The sequence below is a fragment of the Anguilla anguilla genome, chromosome 7 (assembly GCF_013347855.1).
Source record: "Anguilla anguilla isolate fAngAng1 chromosome 7, fAngAng1.pri, whole genome shotgun sequence".
NCBI lineage: Eukaryota > Metazoa > Chordata > Actinopteri > Anguilliformes > Anguillidae > Anguilla > Anguilla anguilla.
In genome coordinates this window covers 11,107,318-11,120,275 of record NC_049207.1, presented here as the reverse complement: position 1 = coordinate 11,120,275, position 12,958 = coordinate 11,107,318, and the positions used below count along the sequence as shown (strand labels likewise).

General features: G+C 44.3%; 1 protein-coding gene across 2 annotated transcripts in view; it reads left to right on the top strand.

Moving 5' to 3' along the window:
• The window catches only part of LOC118231955 (metabotropic glutamate receptor 8), a 160,793-nt gene that overhangs the window by 126,945 nt on the left and 20,890 nt on the right, over positions 1-12,958 (top strand). For both annotated transcript variants that reach the window (XM_035426384.1, XM_035426385.1), the window contains one exon: positions 10,479-10,618. In XM_035426384.1, the coding sequence (XP_035282275.1) occupies positions 10,479-10,618 (140 nt within the window). The remainder of the gene's footprint in view (positions 1-10,478; positions 10,619-12,958) is intronic.

Below are 12,958 nucleotides of genomic sequence, written 5' to 3'. Positions count from 1 at the left end.
TTATAAACTTATTAATAGCACATGGAATTCTGTAGTGTACGAACGTCGTGTTCCATCCAGTCATCCACTTCATACTGTTTTTGTTCATGCTGGGCAAGGCCTAGCTTTTTTACTCATTTGTGCAGTCTGGTCTGTAATATTTTAAGAACGCACGCTCCTGCCAGTAAAATGGGACGTCACCATGAGGGCCAGTGATGGAGGTGAGCTCCATTCACTTGCTTCGTTCACATTCACTGTGAATGTGACCACCTGACTTCACTGTGAATGTGACCACCTGACTGTCCATGTACAGTAGTCTCAGGAGGCTCAGGAGGCTCAGGCCTATGCCATGTTCTCTGCGCAGGTCCCTCATTCATCAGCTCTGCTGCCTGACTTCAGTCTGCTGACTGATTATTTTATTTTTATTATTTTATCTGGACAGGGAACGTGCCACATGCGCATGTGATCACATGTTCTTCCTTCACATTTTCCCCACACCTGGTGGTAGAGCTAATTTAAGAAAACGTTTTCCCAGCCTCCTGTCTGGGTGCAGTGAGCAAGCTGTGAAGGAGCTGTGGAACTCTGTATTAGCGCTAGCAAAACTGCTGTGATAGCGTCTTTGCGGTGACATCACGGAGAAGCGGAAAGACCTGAAAACATTCACTTCTAGAGCTGTTATATCTCAGATTTTGTGAACCCTGAGCACTGCCTTTGCTGTTACTGTATGCATCCTTTTCATAGAGAGCTTTGCCGATCACTTTGTATTAAACATTTCTTACTAAATGAAGTAAGCACTCGAACAGATATAACAAACGAGCGATTGTCTATTCGTTTTTGCAGAGACAGCAGCCTTGCTGAGATCCCGTATGGTATTGACCCAGAAAGGAAGCGGATCTGCCTGCGCGCATCGTAACTGCTCCTCACAGAGGGGGATGCTTGCGTAATTAGCTGCTAGCTTAGGATTCCAGGAAAGCGAGTTATGTCATTAGCGTTGACCTGGCCCTCCTCGCCATCACTGTGCTTCCTTAAAGCGCTGCCGCGGTAACTGACATCCCAGGTGCCTTCATTAGGAGTCCCTCACCTGTCTTGAGACGGCCGCGGCGCTCGCAGTGTTAAAAGTCCTCTCGCTGCCCCAGCTGGAGAGGAGACATGGCTGTGCGCAGGGGAAGCGCTCATTACTGCTAATCAGACCTGAATCATATCTGCTGCAGCACAAAACTCTAAATTAGAAATAACCACCCACCTGCAAACCCACACGCACACACACACACACACACATGCGCAGAGACACACACACACTCACGCACTCGCACTCACACACACACACACACATGCGCAGAGAGACACACAGACAAACACACACACACCCGCCCACCCACACACACATGCGCAGAGACACACACACACACACACTCGCACACACTCACACGCAGACACACACACACACACACATGCACACACTTAGTGACTGCACAAAGTAACTTAGTGTAACAATTGAACAGACAATAAAAGTTGAAGACAAAGGAATGAAATAATAACCGCTTAAAGCCTTCCATCATTCTGGATCGTGCGAATGTGTGCGTTTGTATGTCTCTGCGCTGGCGTGTGAGGTGAGGCACTGTGGGGCGTGTACAGTTTGCCAGTGGGTATGCGTGTGCCTATGCCTACACTTATTTGTTTATTCGCTGCCATGTCTTGTGTATACATGTGTGCGTGTGACCCCGTGCCTCATGTGTGTGTGTTTGTGTGCGCGTGAACGCCTTTCTTATGCGTGCGTGTGTACTGTATGTGTGGCGTTCTGCTCAGAGGGGATCATAAGGCTCCCGTGTGATTGGACGTGGAAATGCTGGAAATGCCGCCCTCGCCCATCTGACGTCCCGGGCTGAGCAGCAGCCCCCCGCGGCCGGGGGGCAATCGCCAACTCGACCGCAGCGGACCCGGCGATCGTGCCCCGCTTCAGCGGATCCGTGCGCACGGCGCACTGCGCCGCTCCAGTTTCAGAGCACCATCAGGGGGCCAAAGAGGGAAGGAATACGGTTTTTTGCTAAAGAAGTGGTGATTTCATTTTACAACATTTCTGCTGCTTCTGTAGCACAATTAGAACATTTTATAGAAATGGCCTGCCGCGGGTTTTTTAAAAGACTCGTCAATAAAAAGTAACTGTTAACTTACTTTTATTTTATTTTTATTGGCCACTTAGGGAATCAAAATGGTTCAATAGTAAATAGTTTGTTAAGAGCGGTGAGTGATTTGAGCGCTGGAATCCAGAGTTGTCGGTCACTACATCTGCCTTCAGTTATCATGAATGCATGTCAGTATGAGTCTGAGCACTCAGTAGAAGACCAGCTGATTCTGAATGAAGCAGCATTCCAAATCCATTTTTCACACACAAAAAAAAAAGCCACCAGCATCACTTGACGCGACGTACAGCAATCTGCGACCATTGTTCAGAAAAACAACAAACTTGATGTACAGTCGCAAAGAAAAAAAAGAAAGGCTGAAACAGGCGGTGTTCAATACCATGATGAATGAACGGCTGGGTGTAAATCTGTGAGGGGAGTTTGCCTTCCCCGGTAATGGAGCGTCATGTTGATGCAGAAGTGCAAATGAGGGCCTGAGGACCTGGCACGGCCTCTTCAGCCGGCAGTTTTATCGCTCTCTCAAGACCGCCCGCTCCGCGTGCCAGGCACCTGCCAGACCTTTCCGTTTGTGTGATCGCGGCCCTTGATTGGCCCCCAGGAAACACACGGGGCGACGGTCAGACCCTGCAATTTTCCCAAAGCAACAAAACTGATGGGCCAGTTCTGTGATTAGGTGATCTGCGGCAACCTGAAATCACACTGTAGTGGACGGGAGAATTGCTCTACACAATCAATGTGTGTGTGTGTGGGGGGGAACGGGGGGCAGGGGGGGGGGGGGGGGGGGGGTGTCCTGTCTGTAATGTCTTGATTGTCAGTTTTAAGGCAGAGTACTTCAACTCTGATGATTTACAAATGAAAATCTCAGTCTGCCGTTGCTCGGATCAACTGATTATTCATATTTTTCCTCTTCCGCCCTTGCGAATGCGTGGCTTGGGAATAGGTAGGTGGCTGGAAGTCAGCGCTAGATTATGGCTGCGTCGCAGTCTGATTACCAATCAACTGTCATCAGCCCGCCGCCATGTCACTCTTTTCCCTGGTTCTCTTGCCAAGCCGGAGAAGCCGAACAGGCCAGAGCCTGACGTGATACTTGGATAGGAGACCAGCAGCTGCAGGAGACAGTGCTGGTGTGCCAGTAGGTGCCAATCTACCCTCAGGACAAATTAGAAGAGTCAGTTTTGTGTCCTGTGCTGTAGGACATGCAGGTCTTTCGAAGATGTTAAGGTCTGGTCTGGATTCACTGTGGCCATTAAAGATGTCTTGGCACTTATTGCAGAAAATATGGGTGTTCCTGGAAAAATGCCCAGAATGGATGTCAGCTTGGCCCATGAAACGTCCCCCAGCCTAATTGGCAAAAAAAAAAAAAAATCCTTCTCGTTTCTTGGCTGATGTGCAGTTCAATCCCGGGGGTAAATGGATTCTGTGTTTCATTCTGGTTGGTGGTGACACAGTGTGGTTGTGATTGAGGTGAGGCATCCCCCATCTCTTTCAAACTAAATCATTCGGAGATGTTTCGAATAGATTAAATGAAAGCCCTTTTCTTTCCTTCATCGTGCAGGTCGATCATTTCCTCCTCCATCTTGGTGAGTCACAGACAGCTAAACCAGGCCTTCATTTATCAAACTGTACACAGAACTACTTTTAAGTTTGTCCTTTTGCATACGATATTGAATTTATCAATCCTGTGTGTGACACACATGTTTGGATTTGGTATAATCTTTGGAAGGTCATTTTCTACTGCTCTGTGCATTTGACATTTAGCGTAAGGAAAAGCCTTTTTCACTTAAATGTATAAGGAAAATATCACTAAAGGCTTCAAGCCTGTGCCGACTCAGAAGAGAATGAGCAATCAGGGAAAAAAAAAAAAGACAATGAGAGAGATAAGCCTCGCATGATTAATAAAAAATTTGATTTTGCAGCCTCAACCTGTGCTCAACAGCTGCTGTGTAAAACATAAACAGCATGGTTTATACACTTCAGAATCTCAAACCCTCGAGAATGATAGTTATATTTTTAATTATTTACTGTGTGCCTAATCACATTTTATAAGCCGTTGAGCACACATGCCTATAATAACTTTAAACATAGTGCAACATCCGTGATAGAAACTGCACTATGGAATGAAAAACATGCTGATGCAGCACGGAGAGAGAGTAATACACTAAACCTGCACGCACCACAGTTCTGAGGAGTGAGACAGAGGAAAGGAGACAGAGGAAGAACAGAAGCTAAAATGAGGGAACTGTGCAGAAAAGACCTTGTTCTGCATGCCAGCACCTCTTTTCGCTTGGCAGCCCACCAGCTGAGTTGTGTGGTCATAACGTCAGGGAACAGCGCTTGGGCAGCAGATACGGGTCGACTGTAGGTGCCAGAACAACCAGAGGAGGTTGCTATAGCAGCAATAGGACGGCAGGGTAGTATGATGGTTGGGGACCTGGAGTTTCAGGTTCGTTTGCCAGGTAGGACACTGCCATTGTACCGTTGAGCAAGGTGCTTAATATAAATTGCTTCAGTAAATATCCAGATGTGCATGTGTACTGCATACATATGCAAAAGACTATGTGAGTCGCTCTGAATAACAGTGCCTGTTAAATATCTGTAATGTAATGTAATGTCTATTACATGATAAGTTGCAGACTACCCTGCTGACTGAAAGACTTGCTTCCTGGGGAAAAATACAGCCAATCATTTACCATCCTGTGGGGCTGCTGGCCACAGCCAACACTTGGGTGGTCTTGAGCCACAAAGAAGGCCAAGATTTGTTTTACAGAATACATAATACCCATAAACATAATACATATGCTCAAGGTAGGATGGAATCTGGGTGTCGTCAAAATGATAAAAAGGTCTTCTGGGCAACCTTCCTCTTCCTGCATAACCACACAAATAAGAACTCTTTTAATTGAAATGTGTAATTTCAAGATCTGAATCTTTTAACAGTCTGCCTATTTGTGTTTCAGGGAAATCAAATACAGTATTTGCACATGCCTATGCAGCAAAACGTACAGTGTTAATTCAACCCTAACAGAGTATATATGAGTTCAGTTGGGGCCATAATGTACTCTGTGAGAGTTGCTTTGACGCTGAACATTTCACTCTGTACAATGAGCAGTCAGCAGCACACACAAAGCAGAGTGACAATCGAAAGGGCAGAGCACTGGGCTCAGTGAAAAGGCTTAAATGAACATTCAGGAAGGCTCCTGCTATCCAGCAGCTCATTAGCGGCAATGCATTCTCACTCTCTATTTGTGTACTTTGAACAGTCCCCTCACAGAGCGCTGCTGGATCATAGTCTCAGTAATTTTACCCACAAATTCCTCCCAGCTCTGCTCCTCTCTGCACGTTGCCCATGAGTCTACACTGGCCCACTTACAGTAAAAGGTTATTCATTTCAAATCTGCTGCAAAGCCTTTCTTAGACACAGACGAGTACAAAAATACATTGCGGTAAATGCGCCTCTTATTTCTTTGTCTGACATTACCACTGTCATTAAGATGCAAAGTCTGCAGGAGTGAAAGGCTGGATGGGCTGTAATGGAAAAATTTGTGAATAAAAGATGCGCCTAAAAGATAATGTCTCTCTTTTTTAAAAAATGCGACTTGTTTCAAATATCTCCTCTCTCCTAATGCCAGTACCCATTGTGAAGGAAAAGGGCAATCGATACATTGAGTTGTAGTCAATAAGCCGGAAATTTCTGACTGCAGTTTCCCTTGCTTAATGCGTGCTGCCTGTCTGTGTCTAAGTGAATGTTGCTTCAACCCCCGGAGCTGTTAAATTGTTATTGGCGAATTAATAGAACATTAAGCTCCTCAGCTGTGATTGTACATAGCTCATCTGCTTTCAGTAATGCTCACATTAGTAACTTGAACCGTGAAGCGTATGAACCGGGGAGGAACCTACCATGATTGCTGTCTGGGACTGAAAGTCACATCTGAGCATACAAATTCGCCCATGTTTATGCTCCTTAGACAAGACAATTACACATGCGTGTGTGACCCCTTGCTGTGTTGTTCATCGACACAAATAGTTGCTCCACTTTAACAGTTATTATATAGTTATATTATTATTATTCAGAATAATAACTTTTATTATAATCATTAGAGTGTATACAATAATTAAAATCACTGCCACCTTTATCATTTTAGTCATCGTCTTCTTCATCATCATCATCATCATCATTGTCATCATAATTAATTGGATTTATATAGCGCCTTCCATGGATCTTATAACACTTCATAGTGAGGCACTGTATTGAAGGAGGAATATATGGTATATATTGGAGGAGTACATTGTATATATTGAGGGATGATAAGATGAGTGAATGACCTGGTTGGCATTGGAGCACCACAGCCTCTGCTCTGTTTATTTCCCTACACTTTCCCCAGCTGATTTGCTCCGGCTACCTCGTGGCCTATGCCCTCAGCCGCTGCTAGGCACGTATCCCAGTCAGACGTGCGTTCTGATTGGCAGGGCCCTCCAAAGGGCAGACTCGACATCCCAGTGCCGTGTAACGACCAGCATTATCCAGGTCTTCCTCCCCCGAAACGGTGTTTGTGTTTTGCCTGACATGACACTTCCCTAATTAACAGGAGGAAAGGCGAAAGGAGAGAGGAGTATGACTATGCACATGAAAGGCAGGGAGGCTTACCCCCTCCAGGTTACATGCTGTAACCCTCTGCAGCTCATTACGCACACTGACAGCACAGCTTTGGGGGCCCCTCTGCTCCTAAACTCAGTTTTTCACATAATCAAAGGGAAGAAGATGGGGAAAACGCCGACAGGGACCAGGCCTGATTTCTGGGTCCTGCGTGAGACGGAATTTTATTTTCCAAAAAAAAAAATAAAAGCCTTGACGCATTTGTAAGTCTCGCTTGCTCTCCTCTCTCCAGACAGGGCCTCGTGAAAACTGTGAGCCCGCTCGCCCGGCTGGGGTTGGCCTCGTGCGGGCGAAAGAGCGCCACTAATGAGCGGCTAGGGGGTTTGGAAAAAACCCAAATGAAGAAAATATTCCAATCAAAAGTTAAGCCCACCCTGGAATCACATAGACTTAAACTCTGTTTATTGTTTATTGGTTATTTTGGATCCCCATTAGCTGTCACCGGAACGAATGCTGGTCTTCCTGGGGTCCACATAAAATGGACTCTGTGTGCCCGTGAGAGAGCTGTTGCCCCCCAAAACATGCTCTTCATCTTGATTTTTATGTTGACCCCTCCTTTTACAAAAGAAAATCTGTAATGCATGCACTATATATTAGATAAAATGACACATGGTACATAGATACTGTAGAAAACAATCATTCTTATAGTCTTCATAAAGCAAAATAATATCATTATAAATATGGTTATTGCCATGTATATTATGGCTAACATAAAATAATATTTTTATGACAATTTTTTTATTTATTTGCCACTGTTAACCACCATGATGCACTACCATTGTTCATTAATGCTTTTTAAGACCTTATACCATGCTAAAGATGGAGCTATGTAGCCTTATGAATGTGTATTTGCATCTGACAGCTATAGTATGAATGTACCTTTGCACCTGACAGCTATATGTGAAAAGAATGGAAAATAGTAAATTCATGACAAAAACTGAGAGGAATCTGATGGTTATGGCTGCACATCTCAGTGCACACACACACACACACACACACACACAAGACAAAAGTCTAAGGCTACAGAAGTGCTGTATCACTTGGACTTCTGGATGTATTTGTGTTTCGCTTTTCTGCACCATCAACCGATCTAGAAACACAGAGACAAATTTGAACTATTTAACTCCGGTTTGGTAGAATGGGAACATTTCCCACGGCTAGAGTCTGATTCATTTTCATTCCAATGAGATGAGTCCTGATTTGCAATTCATGTTTTCATATTTTGTAAGTTTCAAATTAATTCTAAACTTGTGCCCACTCACTAATCATAAATTAATGATGGTTGCTTCTTTTTAAATGTTTTTTTTTTGTTGTTGTCTGAGGACTGTGCCTTATTACCCTGACAGGTGGAATAATCACACCTCTGCTCCTCCCCTAGTCTGGTAAACACTGGGCATTTTTTTCAGGGAAGCCACAACAATGGACGAGGCAGACAGAGAGGGAAAACATTCAAACATTCAGAGCAGCGGACTGGTGGTTAGGACAGGCAGAGGCACACCAAAGCTAATGTGTTGCTAGCAGCACGGTCCATCCATCTGTCCATCCATCCATCTATTTTCTTAAACTGCTTATTCCTAGCAAGGGGGGGGGGGGGGGTACACCCTGGACAGGTCACCAATCCACTCAATTCACTCACACATTCGAACCTACATGAAATGTAGTCTCTCCAGTTAGTCCACTGCATGTTTTGGGACGGTGGGCGGTAACCGGAGTCCCCTGCTGGAAACCGACGTGGACCGGGGGGGGAGAACACGCAAACGTCTCATTGAGACATGAGAGAGAGAGACCTGGCAAGACAGCAGCAGGTGCTTCACTGCCATCATCAATCATCACAGGGATTATTCACAGCATTTACAGTTACAGATTTAGAAGCAATAACATTTCACCTAAGACTTGTATCATTTTCTTATAAAGTCTGTTCTGCTCTTAAAATAGGGCAAAACACCTGGATGATGTTCACTCCCGTATATTGCATTTTTAACCTTAAACACTTAACAATATCTCCTTAAGCCATATGCATTGTTTAACATGCATGTGCAAATGTTTTGTTTATAATAAAACTAAAAGGCTTTCTTGTATTGACTTATAATTCTTGTATTGTCTTATAATATATAAGTGTGTTTCTGCATTTACAGTTCTGTTCAGAGGTTCCAGATGTTATAGAAATAATGGCAACAGGACTTTTTTTTCTGTGCCTAATTAACAGCAGTGCGGCGGTGCAGAGATGGAGGTGTATGCAAAACAAAAAAAAAAAAAATCTTTGAATTCTTCTTTTTAATTCACAGCTCATTGTTTTTCTGCAGCTGGGTGGTATGTAGATTAAAGGGGATGTGTATAATGGGTTTGCCCAGAGTCCCACATGAATGCATTAATGTGTTGCTGACAATAGCGAAGAAAGCTCTCCTGATGACAAGTATTTCGGGTTTCGTGAGGGCGAGGGGAGGGGTGGGGTGGGGTGGGGTGGGGTGGGGTGTGAGGGGTGGGTTTATGAGAACGGCCCTGACACTTTTGTCAGGCGCCTCAAACCCAGCTCCCCGGTGAAAAACGTGTTTCTGCAGGAATTTTAATAATGCATAGCTTCTTTAAGATGTATATTTGTAATTATATTCCATGGCTTTGATGTGCCAGATTCCCTCTGTGCCTCCTGAAATATATTTGATTCGGAAGATTTAAATCGGTGAGAAATAACGGGGAAAGCCGCGGTGCGTTTTTTGCATAATCGGGACGAGGGAGGGAGTCAGAGAGCTAGCGGAGGGAAAGTGCGCGTCGCCGCGGAGGGACGAGCTGCAGAGATTGCGTCGCGGCGTCGCGCCGATGCTTCCAGAACGCGCGCGGCACGCCATTTATATCCGTGACACCTGCGCTGACTGACACCCGGGCCGACAGATCCAGGAGTGGGGAGTCGAGAGTGAACGCGTCAGTTTCCCCGAACCTGAACTGGCTCTCTCTCTCTCTTTCTGAGGGCACGAGGGCCTGGTTTACTCTATGTGACAAATGGCCGTGTTGTTTCTTTTACGCTTATTCTTTAAAATCGTCTTTTTGTCTGAGCTGAAATGTCATCTGCGGCTGAACTAAAGCTCTTTGCGCCTGCGAGAGAATGTTATGAAGCCATTGAGGAGCATTTAGGATGGATTATCATTGCAGTCAGTGTGCTCACAGCCACTGTCAGACTCACAGCACATCAGTGGAAAGGCTGTTGTGTTGTCAGCTAAAGTTTTAGTGTTGGGAAAGAGGGGGTGGGGGGCTTTTTTGAAGCCTGCATTTAAGTAGGCTTAAAAATGCTTTGGCACAAACAGAAGCCAAAACTGTGAGTGTGGTTATGGAGCCCAAGAGAGTAGAGGTTTGAGGTTTGACACAGTTGTTATACCCTTGAGGACTGTTTGTTTCAACTGCTTTCCTAAAATAAAGCTCAATCTCAAATATGCAAGGCAAGTCAGTAAGTGCGGCAGTGTAGTAGTTTAGTGGTTATGGAACTGGGCTTGTAATAAAAAAATGGTTGCACGTTTGATTCCATTGTACCCTTGAGCAAGGTACTGCTTCAGTATATATCAAGCTGTGTAAATTAATTCTATGTATGAAATGCTAACATTGTGTAAGTCGTGTCGGCTAATATGCCGGTGATGTCGGTTAAAATGCCAGTAATATCAAAATTATTTTGCTAATAACTATGGCAGCAAACACTCACTCTATTTCCTGTTTTACAGGAAGTGCCGGGACTCCAGTCGTATTCAATGAAAATGGCGATGCCCCTGGACGCTATGATATTTTCCAGTACCAAATCACCAACAGGTCGACAGCTGAGTACAAGGTCATCGGTCACTGGACCAATCAGCTGCACTTAAACGTGAGTCAACCGTCAACCACTACTATCGCATGACTATAGCTCAGGTTGTTTTTTGTTGGTAACTCTGAACTTTTTTTTGCCATTTCCCTGTGGTGAAGATAACTGCTGAATGTCCACAGGTACTATTAAAAACATGCTATCAGAAGGAATCAACTCTCAGTTTATACAGACATCCACAGCGGACCTCATTAGCCAATGGGATAAGAATGTTTCCAATAATAGTAGCTAATGTCTTGTGACAAAACGAAAAACACTGCTAATGGTTGAATTAAATGAGCAGTCTTTTCATCACAAGCCAAAACATTCATGAACAAAGAACACAGTATTTCTGTATAGTGTTTCTCAGAAGCAAACAAATGACTGTTTGTCAGTTTACCCAGAAATTAAGTTCCAAGTACGTATTGTCATGCACCTCCTGACCCAGTCTTAGACTTAGTCTTCTCACCCACAGAACCTCAACAGAGACATGCCCCATAGTCTAATACATGCCAATAACAAGAAAAAATATTTCAAATTCTAATTTTAGTTTCTTGATCGTTTAATTAAAAATGTTCAGACACACTGATGATGCATAGCCAAGTTTGTTCTCTCAGAACTGGTTTGGATTCTGGCCAGGCTTCCTCTTACTCATAAGCTTATAATGCTTTCTGGAATAAGTCTAATTAAAATGCAATTAATTTGCAATATTTCTTATTTCAATGGATATAGCAAAAGGAAAGAAGATAAACTGTCTGCAGTTTCACACCACCTCCTGAGACCCAGCAGAAAAAAAGTTTAAAAAATAAATTATTGATTTATTTTTTAATTTGGCACCCAAAGTGGGGCTGTGTATATCCAATTCCCTCATTAATTTATAATATCGAATTATTAACTGCATTCTTGCGGGAGCCCCAATGCTGATTCAGGAGAGTGTAGATATCTGTGGCTTTTCGCTGAAACACATGGGATTGCCAGTCTGCTTCTTATCACTCCGGAAACCACAGCCAAGTTTGCGTAGAGTGGAGTCAGTGGAATACCTCTCATATGCAGCCTAGCCTGACATTCCACTGGCGCCCGACTGACCAGCAGGGGACGCTAGTTAGCAATAAACGCGGACCCCTCCATTACCCTAGGCAACACAATGATCAATTGCACGTCACCAGCCACAGTCGCACTTGAATGGTCCAGATTTGATCCAAGGCCGTGAAGCTCAACCATGCACCACAGCCTGGTGCCTTAATCAAATGAGCCATCCAGCAGCCATTTCAATTTTTTGGACATAACGCAAGTCTCTTAGATGACAAAAGCAGTGAAAAAACAGTGTTGAAGTGAAAATATTTTAAAAAATATTATTTAATATTTATTGAATGTCCCTTGTAATGTAAGTTTCAGCATGGTAGAATAAATCGTTCTTCAGATTAAGACCAGAGAGACGTATGTCCTCTACAGGAGACAAAAACAAATTGCTGGGTCTTTGGAGGATAATTGAAGGTTTAATTCCTGTGCAGCCAAAAAGAAAACACAAAAGAGATTAAAAAAAATAAATAAAAAATTGCGTGGTCTAATGGAAGGACATGTTTCTATTTCTGAGTTAAGTGTTGCACGCTCCGATTGCTTCCCCTTGTTTAATGTGGTCCGTGGAGTGTTTTCCTCTTGATATTACAATTGCTAGCTGTTACTGCAGATCTTACATAAAGTAGCTTGCAGAAGTTAAGAAGGACAAGCAGAGAGGCACAAAAAGAATGGTCAGTGATCTCTTCAACCCTCTCCCCAACAAGAACCCAAGCTTTCCGAGCGCTGACAGCCTTGGGAGGAATCTCAAAAGTAATTTCTGGTGGATGATTTGATCTGACCAGGATTAGCACTGAAGCAGAGCGCAAGACTACTGTGTAATGGGAGAATTAGTGTACAGTACAAGTTCAGTTACAACAACCAACAAGATGCAGCGGTTTAGAAAACTGCTGTGAGAGAGAAAGAGTACACAGTGAGCACATTGTTGTTGTAACAGTCATACTGGGGGGGGGGGGGGGGGGGGGGCATTCTGCACAGACAAAACCTGAGACTCAACCTGCAGCCATCCTCCGAAATTCTGCATGCGGCAGGCAGCTGGATGGCTTTGCCGCAGTGAGAAGGAAACACAGGCCTGCTCGGGTTGTGTTCCAGCGATTCTTATTCGCCAGGGCTTTGCGTGTCAGCGTTCTGACCTCGGCGATACCGCCATCGACTGAATCGCTTGATTGTGCAGCGAGTGCTTTGCATCTGAATGTCTTCCCCAGGTTCATCACAGTGCGATGTTGCTCTGTGAATTAGCTCTTCAGCAGCCTCACAAATACCCTTATTTGAAAAATGGTCCAATTTCAT